This window comes from Gymnoscopelus braueri (assembly GCF_963280865.1).
Source record: "Gymnoscopelus braueri genome assembly, chromosome: 18".
Classification (NCBI taxonomy): domain Eukaryota; kingdom Metazoa; phylum Chordata; class Actinopteri; order Myctophiformes; family Myctophidae; genus Gymnoscopelus; species Gymnoscopelus braueri.
This window is the reverse complement of record NC_137618.1, coordinates 39,973,845-39,992,259: the sequence shown is the minus strand read 5'-3', so window position 1 is coordinate 39,992,259 and position 18,415 is coordinate 39,973,845. Positions and strand designations below refer to the sequence as shown.

The 18,415-nt window shown below is 41.2% G+C and overlaps 1 protein-coding gene across 1 annotated transcript in view; it reads left to right on the top strand.

The window, feature by feature from the left end:
• Positions 1–18,415, top strand: part of stxbp5l (syntaxin binding protein 5L) — a gene marked incomplete at both ends in the record, with an annotated part of 294,314 nt that overhangs the window by 256,198 nt on the left and 19,701 nt on the right. Inside the window, one exon of the mRNA XM_080412829.1 lies at positions 11,193–11,393. Within this exon, the coding sequence (XP_080268955.1) occupies positions 11,193–11,393 (201 nt within the window). The remainder of the gene's footprint in view (positions 1–11,192; positions 11,394–18,415) is intronic.

Genomic DNA, 18,415 nt, shown 5'->3' with positions numbered 1-18,415 from the left:
GAGGCCATTAGAGTTCTGTCTAGCTGTCATACCTGTCAGCCCCCCCTCCCAAACTCCACAGCTTATTAAGAAACCCTGACATCATCTACGTGTCAATAACTTCAGTCCTCATGACGAGACGAGACGAGACTTATTTTCTCTCTCTCTGCCTCCTCCACTCTGACAGAGTCATCGTCATTAAGCCCCTTCAATTGACGCCTTGTTGGAATCGCTGCTCCACCATCCTCTCTTGTTAACGCGTCGCTCTCCTCTAGTGTCTTCCTATTTGACATCCCCGGGGTGTGTTATTGTGTGTTTTCGGCTTACACGCAGACGTCTCTGAAAGGAAAGCTTGACGGCTCACGTAGCGGGCGGATATAGCCTGTGTTTGACCAGGTTCGCTCGTGAGACGGGCTAATGAGCCGACACTGCGCCGAGCGGCGCTGACCTAGCAGGATATATTTAGAAAGCAGCTTCTCGGCGGACAGGGACAGAGCGCTGGGGAACTTAACAGCCAGCGTTGGGGTTGAATTTGAGCCCGTGCCACCTGTAGCGCTCCATGGCAGAATCTCTCCTTGTTAACACGGGTGCCTGGGTGAAGAAGCTTTGAACACGCATCCAACCAAGCTTTTCATTTGACGTTTTTCCTTTTACGTTCAGATTTTTTCATGCTGGTAGATAAGCGCCGTGCAGAGATAAGCGCCATGCCGAGATGGTTAACTATGAGATTATCAGATCAGGAAGGCGCTTTGATCTAGGAATCGACTTAAAAAATCCTCTTTGCATTTCTCCCCTGTTGTGCGTGCCTCCTCATGTTAAAGCTGAAAAGGTTGCTTTAAAAAGATGTCATCTTTCATTGCATGCATTAACATTATCTGAGCTGTATGCTGTCTAGTAGTTACATACAGGCTGCAATAGTAGTGGCAGCTGCACCTTAGCATTACTGATTAGTTGTGTTGTGGTTGATAGTGCACTGTAGTGAGTCATACTAGTAGTAGTGGTTGTAGTTGTAGTAGAAATAGACATACTGGTATATGCTGTATGTAAATACATGTATTTCATTTGGCGGTAAAGCATTTTTGCTGGTCACAGCCTGTCTATCTAATGATTGTCTTTTTTTTATTCTAAAATTTCACAAAATTAAACTTTTTTATGAGTTTGATTTTATGACGTACCTCCCCCTTCAGAGGTGGTTCTGGTTATAATGGACACGTAAACATAAAAACCTATCACAGAACTTCACATGGTTCTGGAAAGTTTCAGGTAGTGGAATGTTCTGGGTTACCCTTCATAGTGGAAAAGACCCTTAACGGTATAGCATCTAACCTTTAACCACCATGTCATCACAAAACATCCCTATAGGTGTGTGTGACCTCTCACCTGCAGGTCTCTCTTTCCTCCCCCTCCCCCCAATTCAACCCCCCGCTGTGTTTGTCTCTCTCTCCCCCCTCTTTTTGCCCTGAAAAGTGTGTGTGTGTTCTGTGGGCTCCTCTATTCCAGTTCATTACCCAACCTCCCTACACAATGACCCCCGCGTCCTGCCAGAGCCCGTGGCCAGTCTGAGAGGCCACAGCGGCAGCCACTGCAGTCCAGTCTTTTACTTACTGGACAATGGTAAGAGGAGCCATGTTGTCCAACGGATGGATCCCATACTGTGTCCCTCGCTCCGTCATTTTGCTTGGGGTGCCATTCATTGTTTGGGATTGGGGGGGGGGGGGGGGGGGGGGTTTGGACCAGCAGGGTGGTTTGATGTTGGACGGTGCATGCAATCAGACTGTGTTTTCTAGTATAGGCCTCGTCTGTCGCAGCTTTTGCCATGGTACTCGTATTTATGCGGACTCTCCACCTCCCCCCACCCCCACACCCCCCACCCTCGGCTGCCAGAGGCGGGCGGATCTCGTGGTGTTTGTTGTGCCAAACCTGGTCCGTGGCCTTTCCATTCTGTAAGCCGTGCTGCCAGTCTCCACTGTAATGTTGTCATTTTGTGCCTCCGCTGGACGTGACTGCAGTTATCCTTCACCAGTGGACGGCCAGTGTCCTGGCCAGTGTTGTGGCCCCTCTCTCTCTCTGTTACTCCTGTACATTCACCGTCTGCACATTAAAGGAACACTTCACAGATTTTCAACCATTATGTTCATATACTCTGTCTTCTGGAAAATGGTTATGATAAGATGCCGGCAATTTCTGTCCACTCACAAGACGAGTGCTGTGAACAGTTCAGAAACCTGCCTACAAATATGTGCCGTCTTATGATGAGCATTAGTGAGGACCAATTATATGACGATAAGGTTGAAAATGGGTGAAGGGCTCCTTTAACTCATCTTCTCATTGTCTGCCATCGCTGTTCCTTCTCTAACCGCATGGTGCTGCCATGCTGTGACAGTAACCAAACATGTTGCTTCAGCTCACCTTGCACTTATTCTTTTTAAATCAGTGTTCTGAGTTCTGACCAAGGTTTTATTATACTTTTAAATTAGTATTTTGTTTTGACTTTTTCTTAACATTTTCTGATTAGATTCAATTAGTTTTTGAAGCGGTTTTGCTTGTTTTATATATTTTTTATAAAAGGCTTAGTTTTAAAGGAATGTAATGAAAAAAAACTAAAGGCTTAGTTTTGTTTAAATTTGTTATTGTTTTAGTGTTAGTTTTATTTCATTTTTTAATTTTGATATGGTTCAGTCAGGGGCAAGTTTCAACAAGGTCAGAAACACAGCAAAAATAGCAGATCTACAAGCACACAATGCATTGTGAGCTTGTAGATCTGCTATTTTTGCTACTTTTGGAGATCTTTGACAAAGTCTAAAACTAAGGACTTTTTCTTTATGCTTTTAGTTAGTTATGTTTTAGTTTCAACATCATTTTTATTTTTATTTCAGTTAACTAAAATGTTTATTTTCTAATTCTAGTTTTCATTATTTTGTTAGTTTTAGTTGACTAAAAACCCTGGTTCTGACCCAACTAACTCCAATGTGGAACAGAAACACAACTAAATAAAACAAAACAAAACAATGTTTGGAAATAATATGACAATGATTTACTCATTAATGTGTGAGATGTAAAAGGCAATGTATCCCAAATGATGCATGTCTGATGATGGCAACACGGGTGAGAAATAAAAATCAGTTTTTACAGATATCATAAAACGAAATAATATTGTCACTGTCGGTCCAAATGGATCCAATGTAGTTATTATTTATTCACAAGCTCTTGTTAATATTGGTAAAACCCACAGACCCACATAACCACTTTCAAAACACAATGAGATGTGATGTGCTGTGAGCTTGTAGATCGGCTACTTTTGCGTGACACGTCATATGGCGAAGTAGGGAAATAATATGTAGATACTGTACAAGGTTTCTGCCCGACAGCGAAGATTGCTTTGAGTGAGCTGTTAAACACATAACTGAAGGAGAATGCCATTTTATGTCTTTATAGTCCTCTGTCACTGTGCTACAACATCTGGTCTCTGTAGTTCATGATGCAAAACTATTATACACATAAATGTACCTTATTTTATTAGCTACATCAATCTGACAGAAAACACCCTGTTTCCATCCATGTTTAATTAATAAAACACATGTCCAGGGGATTATATACCAATACATTGTGGAAACCTTTTATCGCCCTTTTACCCCCATTATAATGCCCTACTTTGTCGTATAAGAGTGCCGTGCAAAAGTAGTGAAAACAGACAGCTATCTTGGGCATTTTCACTGCTTTTGAAAAAAGCAATGAAATGCTATGATAAAAATAGGTACGCCGGGTTGAAATGTTTAAGTGGGTCTGTGGGTTTCATAAATGTTGAACCAGTGAAAAATATTAACTAAATAACTACATTGGATCCATTTAGAACGCAGGTTATTTTTCCCCCTTTTTCCTGAAAAGTAATGGTTTTGTACATACTGACAGTGACAATACACGGTATGTTATCTTGTTTCTCTTAATTCTACTCTGTTACCAGAAGGCTTCAAGCTGAGCCAAAATGGGCTTTTAGAGGAGTTATGTGATTACATGGATCAATAACATAATCCTTGTTGACTCAAGGGCACATTGTCATCGCGTCTACATATTGTACAATAGATGGCTCCAAAGTTTACAATTATTACATAATTGCCTTATTGCAATTATGTAATAATTGTAAACTTTGGAGCAATTATTTTTGCATTAATCAGTAGAATTGTTTACATTCCAAAGAATTATAACATTTTGAAAAAAGTTTATGAATTTTCCAAAAAAATAAAGCATGCAGATCAGCTATTTTTGCTTTTCTTTTATAGATTCTTATAGCTTTTTAAATATTTTTGTAATCAACTAAATCAATTAGTCTTAACCACTTAACCCTGTAATATACTTTGTTTGTCGCGTACACAAATAGTGAAAATAGACTATCTACAAGCTCACAGATTGGCTATTTTCAGTATTTTCTTCTTTTTTATATACCCGTTTATTGATCGTAATCGAGGCAAAAGTTTGAAATAACCTCAATTGTGAAGTCATATCGCCCAACCCTATAGGCGTTGGGCTCCACCTCAGCAATCCATCTCCCAGGGGTCTGACAGACTGAAAAGGGCACAGACACTCTAGCTGATACCAACAATATGTTTTATTCATTAAAAAAGTTATGAATTGCAGCTTTAATATAATGTACATTTTAGGAAAAAAAAGCATATTGGTGGATGACATGCCATCCCCAGAGAACAGTGTAAAACATTTTCCTGTGTCTCCCATATGCCAGGTTCCTCATCCAACACAAAGAGACAATGGCAAACCCTCTCCTTTGAACACAAAGGGGAACGTGAACAACCATCCATGTCAACTTGTACCTTTGCAGTGCCTCTGACTGCAAAATGCTTGCAAAATGTGTCCAACTATTTTGTTTCTTCCGATGTTTAATTGTGATTCCGTACTGACCTTGGTGTGTGATCCCACTTCCCCCCCTGTTTTAATTTGTGTTTCCATGTCAGACATCCCAGGCTGGGGATCCAAATTTTAATTTACAATCTTAATGTAAAAGCCGGCTTGACGGCTTTGGCGACAAAGAGTGTCAACACTCTTTTCAGGCGAAAACACATTCTTGTTGACACTTTGTCACCAAAGCACAAAGCTGGCTTAATGAGTCTCTAATTGAGCACAGAACTCATCTTGACACTAGAAGGTGGTGTAAGTTTCCAGATCTGAACAAAGAGACAAAACAAAATTAGTCATGTAACTTAAAAAAACAACAACATAATTAATACATTTTTAAAAATGATTGCTGGCGGAATGCTGGCCTGGGAAAACAAAGGAGCATGCATTTTGAAACTTGACTTGCATAATACTGCCTGCCAAGTGCAACCACCCAGTGTGCACGTTTTATTTCTGAGTTCATCTTAAGTTATTTAACTTTGGTTTAGTTCGTTGTTTTTTTATTCATTTATTTAGTTATTATTATTTATTTATTTTTAATTTGAGGGGATTAACTGGTACCTTTTTGTTTCCTATTTCTTTTGTTTCAGTAAAGGGACCGGGCAGAAAGTTAAGTCTGCCAACCGATCTTAAGACCGATCTTGGTACGGTAGGCGAAAAGCCAGCAAGTTTTATTTCCACCTTCTGTTCATTTGATTCATTTAATTTTCCTCCCTTTGTCATTTTATGTTCATTTTTCCCTTTTTGCCTTTAAAAAAAAAGAAGATTGTTTTCCTTATTTATGTTTCTCACGCCACTCAGTTTCCTAAAGTCTAATTTATGCTTTGGTCACACGATGGCGTCGCTCGCTGGAAATGGCCGACCTACAAGCTCACAACACGTCGCATCGGCCAGCGGTTCTCAGTCTGTGGACCGGGGGCCCACTGGTGGGCCATGAGGATATTGTAAGTGGGCCTGCAAATGACTTTCAATTAACACTACGATTTTAATGATAATATAACATTAATACAATAAAATACCGATAAATATGAACCTAAAGTACTATGTTAGTTCCATTGATCCAAGCCGGAACACAATCGATCGATTGATCGTTACTTGCTCTGAAAATGCACACGTATTACCACTTAACCGAGTAGTCTATCAGGTCAGTGGCCTTGTAGCCTGAAAGAGCGAGCCCTATCGATGGTCTTGAAGGGCGGATCCAAACCCAGGTGGTTGGATTCCAGCACCGCCTCCCCTCCTTACTTACTTTACTTACGACCACAATACCACTTGGTGGTCGGATGGGTGGGCCGTTGACCACCGTTGAGATAGTGGTACACTGATCCAGAAAAGGTTGAGAACAACTGGCATCCGCAAACGTGTTGTGAGCTTGTACAGTAGGTCGTCTATTTTCGGCGTGCGCCGCAGTCGTGCGTTGAAGTATGAATCTAGCTTTTTTTACTCTCTCCTCTCCTACTCTGACCAGTTCCATGAGATCGTTGGTCTGTTGAGTCCTTTGTCCCGTTCGACCACGTGTTTTTCATTTTGATTTGGAGTCCTTTCCGGTTTCTGTTTCCTCGTACATTTTGCAAGTGTTTCTTAAGGTGATTTGTGGTATCCATATCTAAACCCCGGAGATACATGCCTGAACTCCGATGTGGCCTCATAATCGGACCATCATTATCTTCCTTGCAGCAGCCATCATGTCTTGTCTCTCCAATCATCTCTCTCTCCCCTGTTGTGATGGGATCTTTTGCAGTATAGAGCAGCCGAACCTTTTCAGCTCCAGACCCAAAAGATACATTTGGTGTTTCCCTGGGACCCAAACTTTATTATTATGAATGAATCATTTAAGCGCTATTCAAATAATATATTTAAAAAAATAAAATAAGGACAATTGCAGATCTGCAAGCATGCGTCATGAAATTGTAGATCTGCTATTTTCACTATTTCTTAAACATTTTTTCACTCTTTGTTACACACTGTTTAGGGATTATTTTTTTTACATTCTGAAACTCTTTTGAAAATGTTTTATTTCTGAATTGTATTCATTTATTTATTTTCGGAAACTTACAAAAGGGGATATTTACCCACAACCCATACAAAATGTTTTCATGGCCCAAAAGTGGGCCACGACCCATTGTTTAGGAAACACTATTATGCCCCCACACACACACACATACACTCTCTCTCTCTTTCTCTCAGTGCATCTCAGTGTAACTCTTTCCCTCATCCAAATCACAGGTTTCTTCACTCTTCTTGACACATACTCTCTATCCTCTGACGGAAATGTGCCAGATCTCCTTTCTTTGTATTTTATTCCATGTAATTCCTTTTCCTTCTTTTGACAGGTGTGTTTTGACAGCGTTTCATTTGGTCTCTGTAATAATATTTCTGTTCAAAGGGGCTGCATCGGTAGCTGTACAGTGAGAGCACTTAAACCCTCTATTCTTAGTAAAACTGGACCTGAGTGGAAACTGTACTTGGACCGCTTTCATCCACCTACACCAAATCTCTTTGCCAAAAATAGCCGATCAAAAGTTCAACAACAACGCGTCGCCACACGAAGCTTGTAGATCTGCTATTTCTGGTGAAACGTTATACCCCCAGAATTGGGATGCTGGGGTTCAAGTGGTTAAAGGAGCGCTTCACCCATTTTCAACCGTATCTTCATATACTAAGTGGTCCTCACTAACTGTCATTGTAAAATGGCACCACTGTCTATTCTTGTCTGCCTAAAAACACACACACACACACATATATATATATATATATATATATATATATATATATATATGTATATGTATGTATGTATATATATATATATATATATATATATATATATATATATATATATATATATATATATAAAACAATAGAAATTCATTTCCTGGGTGAACTATCAACAGCTGTCTTATATTAAAACAAAAACTATGGCACATCTGTTAGGCCACTCTCCTCGTGTGTGTGTGTGTGTGTGTGTGTGTGTGTGTGTGTGTGTGTGTGTGTGTGTGTGTGTGTGTGTGTGTGTGTGTGTGTGTGTGTGTGTGTGTGTGTGTGTGTGTGTGTGTGTGTCATACGGTATGCATGTAAGCGGAGTGAACCACCCTCGCCACCAACTGTTTCGCCGCTGGTGGGCGAGTCGCTAAAATGCGAGCCGTGTTTGTTGAAGCCCCCTAGAAGCACCTTTCCCCGTGCTTTATTTAGCTGTTCTCTGCACCATTTCAGGGAGATCGTTAGTGCTCCTGGTGGGTGTACAAATATAAACAGCTTGTCATACAAAACAGATGACAGATGGTCAACCAGTGGCGGCTGAATCAATGTAGAGATGTGGGTAATAATAACATCATGGATAGTACCTGTACATATAACTTAATGCTGTCACACAGAACACCTCCTAAATGAAGCATAGCCTACCAACATTATGCTTCTGCCTTAAACCCATTTTCAACCTATCTGTAACTGGTCCTCACTAAGGAGCCGTGTCCACCGAGGCTCTCTCCTAAAAGCGCTTCCAAGCGCCCGAGTTGAACATGTTTCAGCAACCAGATAAAAATGGATACAAATTTAAAATTTGCGTAGTTAGCGCCAGATAGACGCAAAAGAAAATAAACGCTGCCTCGTCACGCTGTTGGAGTTTTGAAAAATAAAGCGCTCCCATTGTAAACAAATTAAAACATACGCTGCACTGAGGAGAAATTGAAAAAGAAATTGCCTCGCTCCACCGTGTATGTGTATCTGTACCGTTGGTGTACGAGTGTTTCGGTATGTAAGCGTGGGTGTAGGGGTACAAGTGGCACTTTTTTCTCGATGTGTGCCAGTTTCCTGCAGACCGTTCTGGGGCACAAGTGTGAAATCCATGATTAACAGCACCTTAACAGTGGTGGAAAGTACGGTAACTAAGTGCATTTAATCAAGTACTGTACTTAACTTTACTTTACTTGAGTATTTCCATTTCTTGATAGTTTATGCTTCTGCTACATTACATCTCAGAGGCATGCACATTTACTTTTTACTCCACTACCATTATTAGAAAACTATAGTTAATTTATAAATTTGAATTATTATCATGAAACATTTACCATTTAAGACCAATTTTAGCCGATATACTGTACAAGCTCACTTGTACAGTATATGATCTTGTAGATCGACAATTTTCAAAACAGTTTGACAAATTTTGAAAAAACAACCACTGTTCAATGGGTCACTCATTATGAGCACTTTTACTTTGGTACTTGAAGTATATTTCGAGGCTTTTGTACTTTTACTCAAATAAAATTTTGAATACTTGTACTTGAAACAGTGTTTCTAAACTGTTGTATTGCTTACTTTTACTGAGTACTTCTTCCACCACTGTGCCTCAGGCAAAGATCCACCAAGGTGTAAATCCCATCTCACACATTTGGCGCTCCGGTTGTAGCGACAACTTCCAAGCCCCGTGTCGCCGCTGTGAAACTGGGCTGGCGTTGCACGAGGCGGACTGGGCGCCACCCTGGAGAGTTTTTTGGTTATTTTTTCATCTTCACTTTGAGACTTTGAGTCATCTGTGTATCAACAGGCCCCCAAACGGAGATTTTGGACTCGAGCCTGGAGCACACATTTCACATTTCGCCAAACGGTTGCCAAGGACTGAGAGAACACAGCAGCAGGGGAAGCAACCACAAGCCCAGCGTCGCTGTCAGGCAGAAACCTTGTATCTACAAAACTGTTACTTTTCAGGAAATGGAAGAAAAAAATATTATTTAGTCACAAGCTGTTAATACTTTGGTCCAATATTTATGAAACCCGCAAAGACACAAAAAAAATCTACACGCTCACAACATGTTGCGATGTGTTGTGAGCTTGCAGATGGGCTATTTTTGCCACTTTTTTGTGACACTGTAGTATGACGAAGTAGGGCAGAAGTATATCAGTGAAATATGGAGATACAAGGTTTCTGCCTGGCAGCAACGATTAATTAACACGATGCTAATGGGTCTCTATGAACAAAGGTCTCCATGGAGAGATATCGATAGAGAAAAATAATTGCTTTCATCACCGTGTCCCGTCAGATCAAATTCCCTTCTTTTGCACTCCTACAGTAGGTGTGTGGGGTAGTATCAGTCCATTTAAGGCTACCGCCCAGACAACACAAGATGCTTATTTGCATCGCCTTGGCAGAATGTACGTAGCTTTTTCTCCGGCAGACTAAACTGACACGTAAAAAGCAGTCGACAGGCAACAGTAACCAATTTTGTAACGAAGCTCGTGGTGATTTCAGCATACATTTCATGAAGTTGTGAACCGCTGCTAGCTGGCCTTGGGAGCCTCTGACGATAATACATAAGAGCCAAACATTTTCTACAAAGTGGGGACGTAAAAAAAAAACACTGCCTGTGATCCTACTGAATGAATATCTCTCATCTGTTTCCTTTTGCTTTGCTTTTGATTTTCTTCCCTTTTCTGAATGACGTTGCATCCACTGATTGCTTGTCACATTAACCGCTTAAACCCTATAGGCTACTGTACTTGACTGGGTCCGTCTACACCACATGTCTTCGGCGCAAATAGCCGACTCGCATATTGTGAGTTGTAGGTCAGCTATTTTCGCCAATTGTTCGACTACTATTACATGGCCAGAATGGGAACGCTAGGGTTCATGTGGTTAACTATTTTCTTTTCTTTGACCATTCTCTTCTCCTTCTCACTCGTTCTCCAACTTCCGTACCTCTCTCTCTAACTCCCCTCTTGTCCTTAAAGGAGCACTTCACCCATTGTCAGCCATATCTTCAATTAATTGGTCCCCACTAATGCTCATTGTAAGATGGCGCCATTTCTGTCTTCTCACTCTGTGTTTGTATTTGGTGGACTATGGACAGCTCAGAAACCTAGTTTGGTTGTTCCAAACAGGATTTATTGATACTTTGGCTTCTATTTCAACATGCTACGTCTTTGTCTTCCTGGTAAGTTAATATGTTGAAATAGAAGCCATTGTTCTTGCATTAAAAAAAAGAAAGAATATAATAAATTGAAATCTGTTTTGAAAAGACTAAACCTGCCCACAGATGATGTCACTCCTTTGTGACACAGAGCGAGTAGACAGAAACAGTGCCATTTTATAATGAGCATTAGCGAGGATCAGTTATACGAGGATACGGTAAAAAATGGGTGAAATGCTCCTTTAACTCCTCTCCCCTCTTGGCGCCATGGGCGCCATCTCTCTAACATCCGCTGTCCCTCCTAACCTATAACAATCACGTTAATATTTCAGCTCCGTGCTTCCCGCCATTCTTCTTCTTCTTTCTTTCTCTCTTTTTTTCGCTAATGCCTGTATGCCGTTGTTACAGATCATGTCAATGGACATTGCACTAGCCCCACCTCCCAGCCCTGCCCGGTGGCGGCGGCAGCGGGGAAGGCGTCGCCCCGCGTCGCCGCGGGTCCCGAGGGCCCCCGGCTCACCCGCAGAGGGCCCGGCGGCCGACCTCCCTTCCGCAAGGCCCAGTCCGCCGCTTGCATGGAGATCTCTTTGCCTGTGTCCCACGCAGAAGGTGTGTGCTTGCCGTCCCTCCCCCACCCCTTCCCCCCCCAATGCACCCTCTCACTTCTCTCACCCTTAACCCCCACTTACCCCCAGTGGTGGAAAGCAACTAAGTACGTTTTACTTAAGTACTGTGCTTAAGTACAATTTCGGGGTCTTTGTACTTTACGTGAGTATTTCCAATTTGCAATACTTTTACTTCTACTCCACTACATCTCAGAGGCAAATATTGTACTTTTCTTCCACTACAATTGTTTGAAAACTTTCGTCACTAGTTACTTTTCAGATATAAATTATGATATTATGAAACATACATTAACCACTTTAGCCCTATTTTATACATAGGCTATTTGAAAATAGCAGATCTGCAAGCTCACGACGCGTCGCATGGCGAGCTTGTAGATCTGCCATTTTCAAATATTTTAGTACTTTTACTTTTGGTACTTTAAGTCCATTTTGATGCCAAAACTTTTGTACTTTTACTCAAGTAAATTTTTAATTCTGGACTTTTACTTGTAACAGAGTATTTCTATATACTGTTGCAGTATTGGTACTTTTACTTAAGTAAAGAATTTGAGTACTTTTTCCACCACTGCCCACCCCTCTTAAGTGCATGCTGACCTCCCCTTCACCGTGGGACTGTTTGTTTGGGGGGGGGGGTATCCGGACGGATGGGTGAGTGGTATCCGGACGGATGGGTGAGTTTGATTGGTGAGTGTGTTTTAAATCAGTGGTTCTCAACTTTTTTTAAATTTTATTTCAAGGGCACCCCCAGTTTGATGTGCATTATGCCGCGTTCACACTGGTAGCGACAAAGCTACAAGTCTACCCATTCATTTTCAATGGAAGCCAGCGACAGAGATACAGCCGACACGTGTAGCTTTGTAGCCCGCTACAAAATCAAGTTGGGCTGGCTTCAACCTCACATCAGCAGCTACAAAACAACCAAGTGTTGTTTCGCCATTTCCACCTCTCTCCACACAATTCCTATGGGATAACACATTATTTCCATCATCCCTGTTCTTTTACAAATTGTTATTATATTTATATATTATTATTATAATTGCCTGTTATATGTTCCCTTTTTATTCTTGCTTGTGGGACATAACGCTTGATGACGTCAACAAGCGTGTTGCACCGCGCATCAACCAAGGCTTGGCGACAGATAAGTAGTTTTATAACGTTTGTAGGTGCCAGTGTGAAAGCAGCCACGGACCACCATTTGATAAAAGAATGTCTATCTCTGGGATCTATGTTGGACCCCTGGTCCCCAGAACTGACGTTGAGAATCAATGGTTTAAATTGTGTTATATTTTTTTATATATATATATTTTTTACATACATTTCTGCGTAAAAAAGACAGTTCGCTCTAGGTGATTCAGGACATACAGTACCTGAAGTTTTAATTTAATAGCGATGCCTCTCGCAGGTTCATTATAGTCTTTTCTTTCCTATTCAATGGGTGTCCTGTAATGCTGTGGTGTGGTGTTTCCTGTGTCATCAGTGTTATTGTTGTGGTTGTACAGTCATTCATTCGTAGCCTGGTAAAGCCCCTCCCTCCGGAATTCTCATTTCCATTTGATTTCCTGAAATAAAATACAAATGAGATTTCTGGAGGGAGGGTTTACCAGGCTAATTCATTCGTACAGTTTGATTGAAATGAAAAATGTTCTGTAGTGTGATTTCTTTCTGAGAAAAAAAATGATAACCCAGGGGTTCTCAAACAAAAGACCCAAAAGAGAGATTTTTGTGTTTTTCTGGGACTCAAACTTACTAAAACACTATATGAATTAACCACTTTTTTTTTAATTTTTTATAGCAAAAATAGATCTGCTTTTTTTAAGTTTGTGAAAATGTCAGAAAGTGTTTTGAAATGTATCTTCTTTTTTGGGGGAGGGGGGTTCTTTTTTTTTTATGGAAAAGTTCAATCCCAACCTAGCCCACCCTGGACATTTACTGATAAAAATGGGTCTGTGACCCAAATTTATTTTGGGGAAACACCGGTATAATACTTGCATGTGTATAAGTGAACTATACAGTATAGAAGAAGAAAGTTATAAGTTATACACAGTACCTGGCCACACTTTAAGTCAGAGAAAGTATTGCGAATTCATCCCATTCTAAAGGTTTCTGAATACTACATCACACTACAGCAAGAGCCTGTTCTGAACGCACTTAAAATGTCATTCAACAGAACTTGATTGATGTTCTACAGATGACTTTGAAAGTTCATTTACTTTCACGAACTCCAACTGCCATTCAAAACATTCCCTCTGCATAATCACACTGTCTGCTGTGTTCTTCTAAATGCTGTGTTAGTAGTTATTTATAACACACACACACACACACACACACACACACACACACACACACACACACACACACACACACACACACACACACACACACACACACACACACACACACACACACAGTACAGTTTTAAAATAGGTAAAACAATTGGATCATACACTCACATTTCTGACTACAAAGAGAGACACGAATGAAGGACAAGATGTACATCTTGACACATTTGACTCCATGGTTTGACGTACCTGTTTTCTTCTAATATGAACTGTGTCAATCATGCCGTCACATTCATAGACATAAACGTAGAAACCTCAGTGGCTGCTGCTGTTCATTGTAGCGATGCCTGCGGGGAAAGCCGTACCTCCTAATGCAGTGGTTCTCAAACCTTTTCATGTTGTCAAGGACCCCCAAAATGATATGTATTTGGCTGCGGACCCCCCATCTCATGGGGGATTTTACAAAAATAGCAGATCTACAAGCTCATAGCACTGCATTCAGTGGCCAATAAGGGTCTCCCTATTTATGTCTATGGTCACTTTGACCCGCCATTCAAAATGGCCGCACGGCACAACTCAACCACACAATTCTATTCTGTTCACCTGACCTGTGTGTGTGTGTGTGTGTGTGTGTGTGTGTGTGTGTGTGTGTGTGTGTGTGTGTGTGTGTGTGTGTGTGTGTGTGTGTGTGTGTGTGTGTGTACGTTTCTGAAACCTTTTACGTTATGTTAGCTCATCTATGTCGTCCTAGCTATTTCATCTATCTGTACCACCTGTTGATTCTTAACACTCCGATCTTGTGCTCCGGAATTCCCTCTACACCAAATCTACAATCTCACAACGCATTGTGCTTTTGCCGTATGTCCACCTACTGTATTATGGCATGTACTATACCAGAATAGGGACCCAAGTGTTCATGCTTGTGACTCAGATACAGTAACAGGTGATATGTCACAGCAGGGAAATGTCAATTATAAGAACAAAATAACCAAACGGCTCTTAACAATCTGTCGAGCAGTGACTCAGACACGGTGATGTCTTGCAGCCTGTTGAAACCGTACAGGAAAATAGCTTCATGTAAGGATGGTGCGCCAACAGGTGCAATCAGACCCACTTAGTCATGATGGTGAGATAAGTACAACCTGTACCACATCATTATACCTCAAACGAATGATAGCCATTCTGACAGACAGGCTGCCAATCATTCATTTTACTGAAGTGTTTTCCCCCCCACACTCTTTTTGTACTCTGGGACAAACAAAAAGCACCAAAATGCATGGAACAATGCATTTGCCTTTAAAAGGCAAAACGACAATGGGTTGTTTCCGTCATGTGGTTGGAATTAACTATGCTTTTAATCCTTGCAGCATTTGATTTGCGTCAGTGGTGGAAAGTAATTAAGTACATTTACTCAAGTACTGTACTTAAGTACAATTTTGAGGTACTTTTACTTTACTGGAGTATTTCCAATTTTCTATACTTTTACTTCTACTCCACTACATTTCCTAGACAAATATTGTACTTTTACTATACAATTATTTGAAAACCTTAGTTAGCCTACTTTGTAGAATTTGATTATTTTAAAACATACATTAACCACTTCAGCCCTATTTAAACTTTGGCAATTTGAAAATAGCCGATCTACAAGCTCACAACACGTCGCGATGCATTTTAGACGATTTAGATATGATAACTTGTGAAACAGGACATTCTGCTTAATGTGTACTTTAACTTTTGGTACTTGAAGTATATTTTGATACCAATACTTTTGTACTTATACTCAAGTAAAATTGTATTACCGTACTGTAGTGTTTCTACATTGCAGTATTGATACTTTTACTCAAGTAAAAAAATTGGGTACTTTTTCCACCACTGATTTGCGTATAGGTCAGTGGTTCCCTTCCTTTTCTGGATCAGGGTCCACTTGAAAACGTCAAACGTGTTCGCGGCCCACCCACCCAAGGTTCAAGTTTTAAGGTTCAAGTTTATTGTCAATAATACCAATCACAGGGTAAAATGCATGTGAAATTCAGTATGCGCTTAAAAACCTCACACAACAGCTATACAGTCTGAAGAAAACAGACATTAAAACTCGGTGTTAAAACCTGAGGAATTCATACTAGGCCTACATGGTACGATGGTGTTGCGTGGCAAAAATAGCAGTGATCTTGTAGATTCTTTCCTCCTTTTTTATGTAAAACATGAAAAAACATGTTTTACGTATGTGTCTATAGTCACATGCGACTACATATCGTTAGCCTCATAGCATAATTGCCTAACTATTTTTTTGGTCAAATTGTCATTTTTGCCTAGCTCTACTCTCCTAACACTGCTGCATCATTGTGCCTTATTGCCTATGTCCTAAGCCAATCAGAATGCTTGTTACATTCCAAAATGACCTTACAAATATGAGTTAGGCAATTATGCTGTGAGGCTAACGATATGCGACTCGCAGAGCCTCACCCACGTTGCAAAAAAAAACAGACATCCTGACCTAGCCACAAGACTTTGCAAAGGGATCAGACCGGTGCACCTTCACCTCTGCATCGATTTCATGTTGTGCTGATGTACCGTCTGTAAAGCCCCGGGGCCCCGCGGGGGGCCGGCGGGGCTAAGCTTCCAGAAAGCTCTCTCTTGCCGGGGTGTGTCTGCCTGGTGGCCCCAACGTGTGCCGTTAAGTCAGGAGGCCTCCATGGGATTATTAGAGTATATCCCAGTCACTTCAGCTGAAGCCTAATCTCTCCACAGGGGACAGAGCTGTGATAGTCTCCCACAAATGTCACCATTAGCCACCCAGCGCTTGAGTTAACGTGCACCGTTGGACCACAAGATCAACAGATTTACATGTTACGACTTACGCTGTTTTACGACTTTACGCTATTTTACGACTTTACGCTATTTTAGAATTGTCTTTCTTTCGTTAAAAAATAAAGAAAGAAAAAGTTCCCAAAATAGGGTTAATGTGGTTGCTGGTTAATAAATATTTGTAATTAAATGATCAGTGGGGGGATATCAAAAACAGAGGCATGGATTCCCCCCCACCCCCACCCCACAGCAAATCCAACCCTATATATCGTTGTTGTCTGGCAGAAACCTTTCGTCTCCGCATTTCAACTTTTATATATTTTTTCGGAATTTAATGCCCTACGTCATCGTACTACAGTGTCAAACAAAAATAGAACAAATAGATGATCTACAGCAACGATATGTAAGCCAGAGAGACATGATACATCATTGCACAATGTTGCGCCTGCAAGCTATGCTTTGCTGTTGAACTTACAAATTACTACTATAGGGGGTAGGGGCAGGATGTTGCTTAATATTATTACTATATCAGATAACTGAACCGTCCCTTATCAGCCTGGTAGAAATAACATTTTCTTATGAGCCGTGGGAGCTGAGTGCTTTTTTCCATTAGTAGATGTTGAATGTTTTATTAAAGTCACTATCGGGCCTGGCGCTACATTACCAACCAAATTGATGCAGACATTCTAGAAGTCATTATTTCCCACAGCCGATTCAACACGTCTTTTTACCTATTCATACATTGGAAAAGAAACGGAAAGGGAGCAGACTTTCTAAGTAGTTTAAAGACGCCATGACAGGGCCAGAAATCATCATTTGATTCAGCATTCAACAGAAAACAGTCAGCGAGGGCGGGACATATGACGGATATTGATTGGCGTTTACAGTAGGCAATGGGACGTGGTTATTATTATCAGTAACGGCGAAAGGCTGTTGTGCTGTCGAGGTGAAGGAACATATTCATAGTCCATCTGTCTCTCAAATTTCTGACATTAAGATTTCCCTGTGCACAAAGTCTGATTGTTTAACTACTTATACCCTACTGGGGTCCCCCACGGGCCTAGACTAGGACCCCTCCTTTTTTAACCTCCACACCAAATCTCTTCTCCCAAAGTAGCAGATCTATACAAGCTCACAACGTGTCACATCGCGACGTGTTGTGTTCTTTTGGATCTACAACTTTTGCTGAATGTTTGCCTATTGTCGCTAAGATTCATGTGGTTAACACATTGGGTGCCAGAGGTTTATTAAAATATTATACGTTGAGTGCCTGCATTTCTTCCATCCACTTGCGTTATACGTTTCGTGCTGTAGAAGCCCCGACGCGGAAGTGCATGTAAACAAAGCGTGCGTGCGAGACGGCGGAGGGTCCCGACTAACGCCTGGAACAATAATATTTCTAACGCGATCCTCCATTGCAGAGTGATCGCCGATCGAAAACGGCTCGTTTCCACCACGTTAAAAAGAAATGGAGATATTAAGCTTTTAGTCAAGGAGATAACATTGAAAACGCCGACCGGAAGGATTTTTGACATGGAGCCAGATCCAGCCTCTTCTTCTCAGAAACTCCTTGGGTGATGTCAAAGTTTCGTTTTAGCGCCCCACGTGTAGCCTGGTAAACACCCCCTCCCTCCGGAAATCTCATGCATTGCATTGCATTTGGTTTCAGGAAGGAGGGTCTGGGATTGCTCACAGAGTAAAGCTGCCCGAACCGCTGCGCATACGAACCAATCAGCGGCTGCTAGGGGCGGGATCATCCAATCACCTGCCTAGTAACTTGAAAAAATGAAACTCCGTCTGTCATCGATTCTGCGCCCGAAGTCTCAGATGCAAGTACGCTGTGAAACAAAATGTGTGTCGCAAGCTTCTTCCATTTGACGGAGTGAGGTTACCCCACGTGGCCCACATGTATAAAAATAGA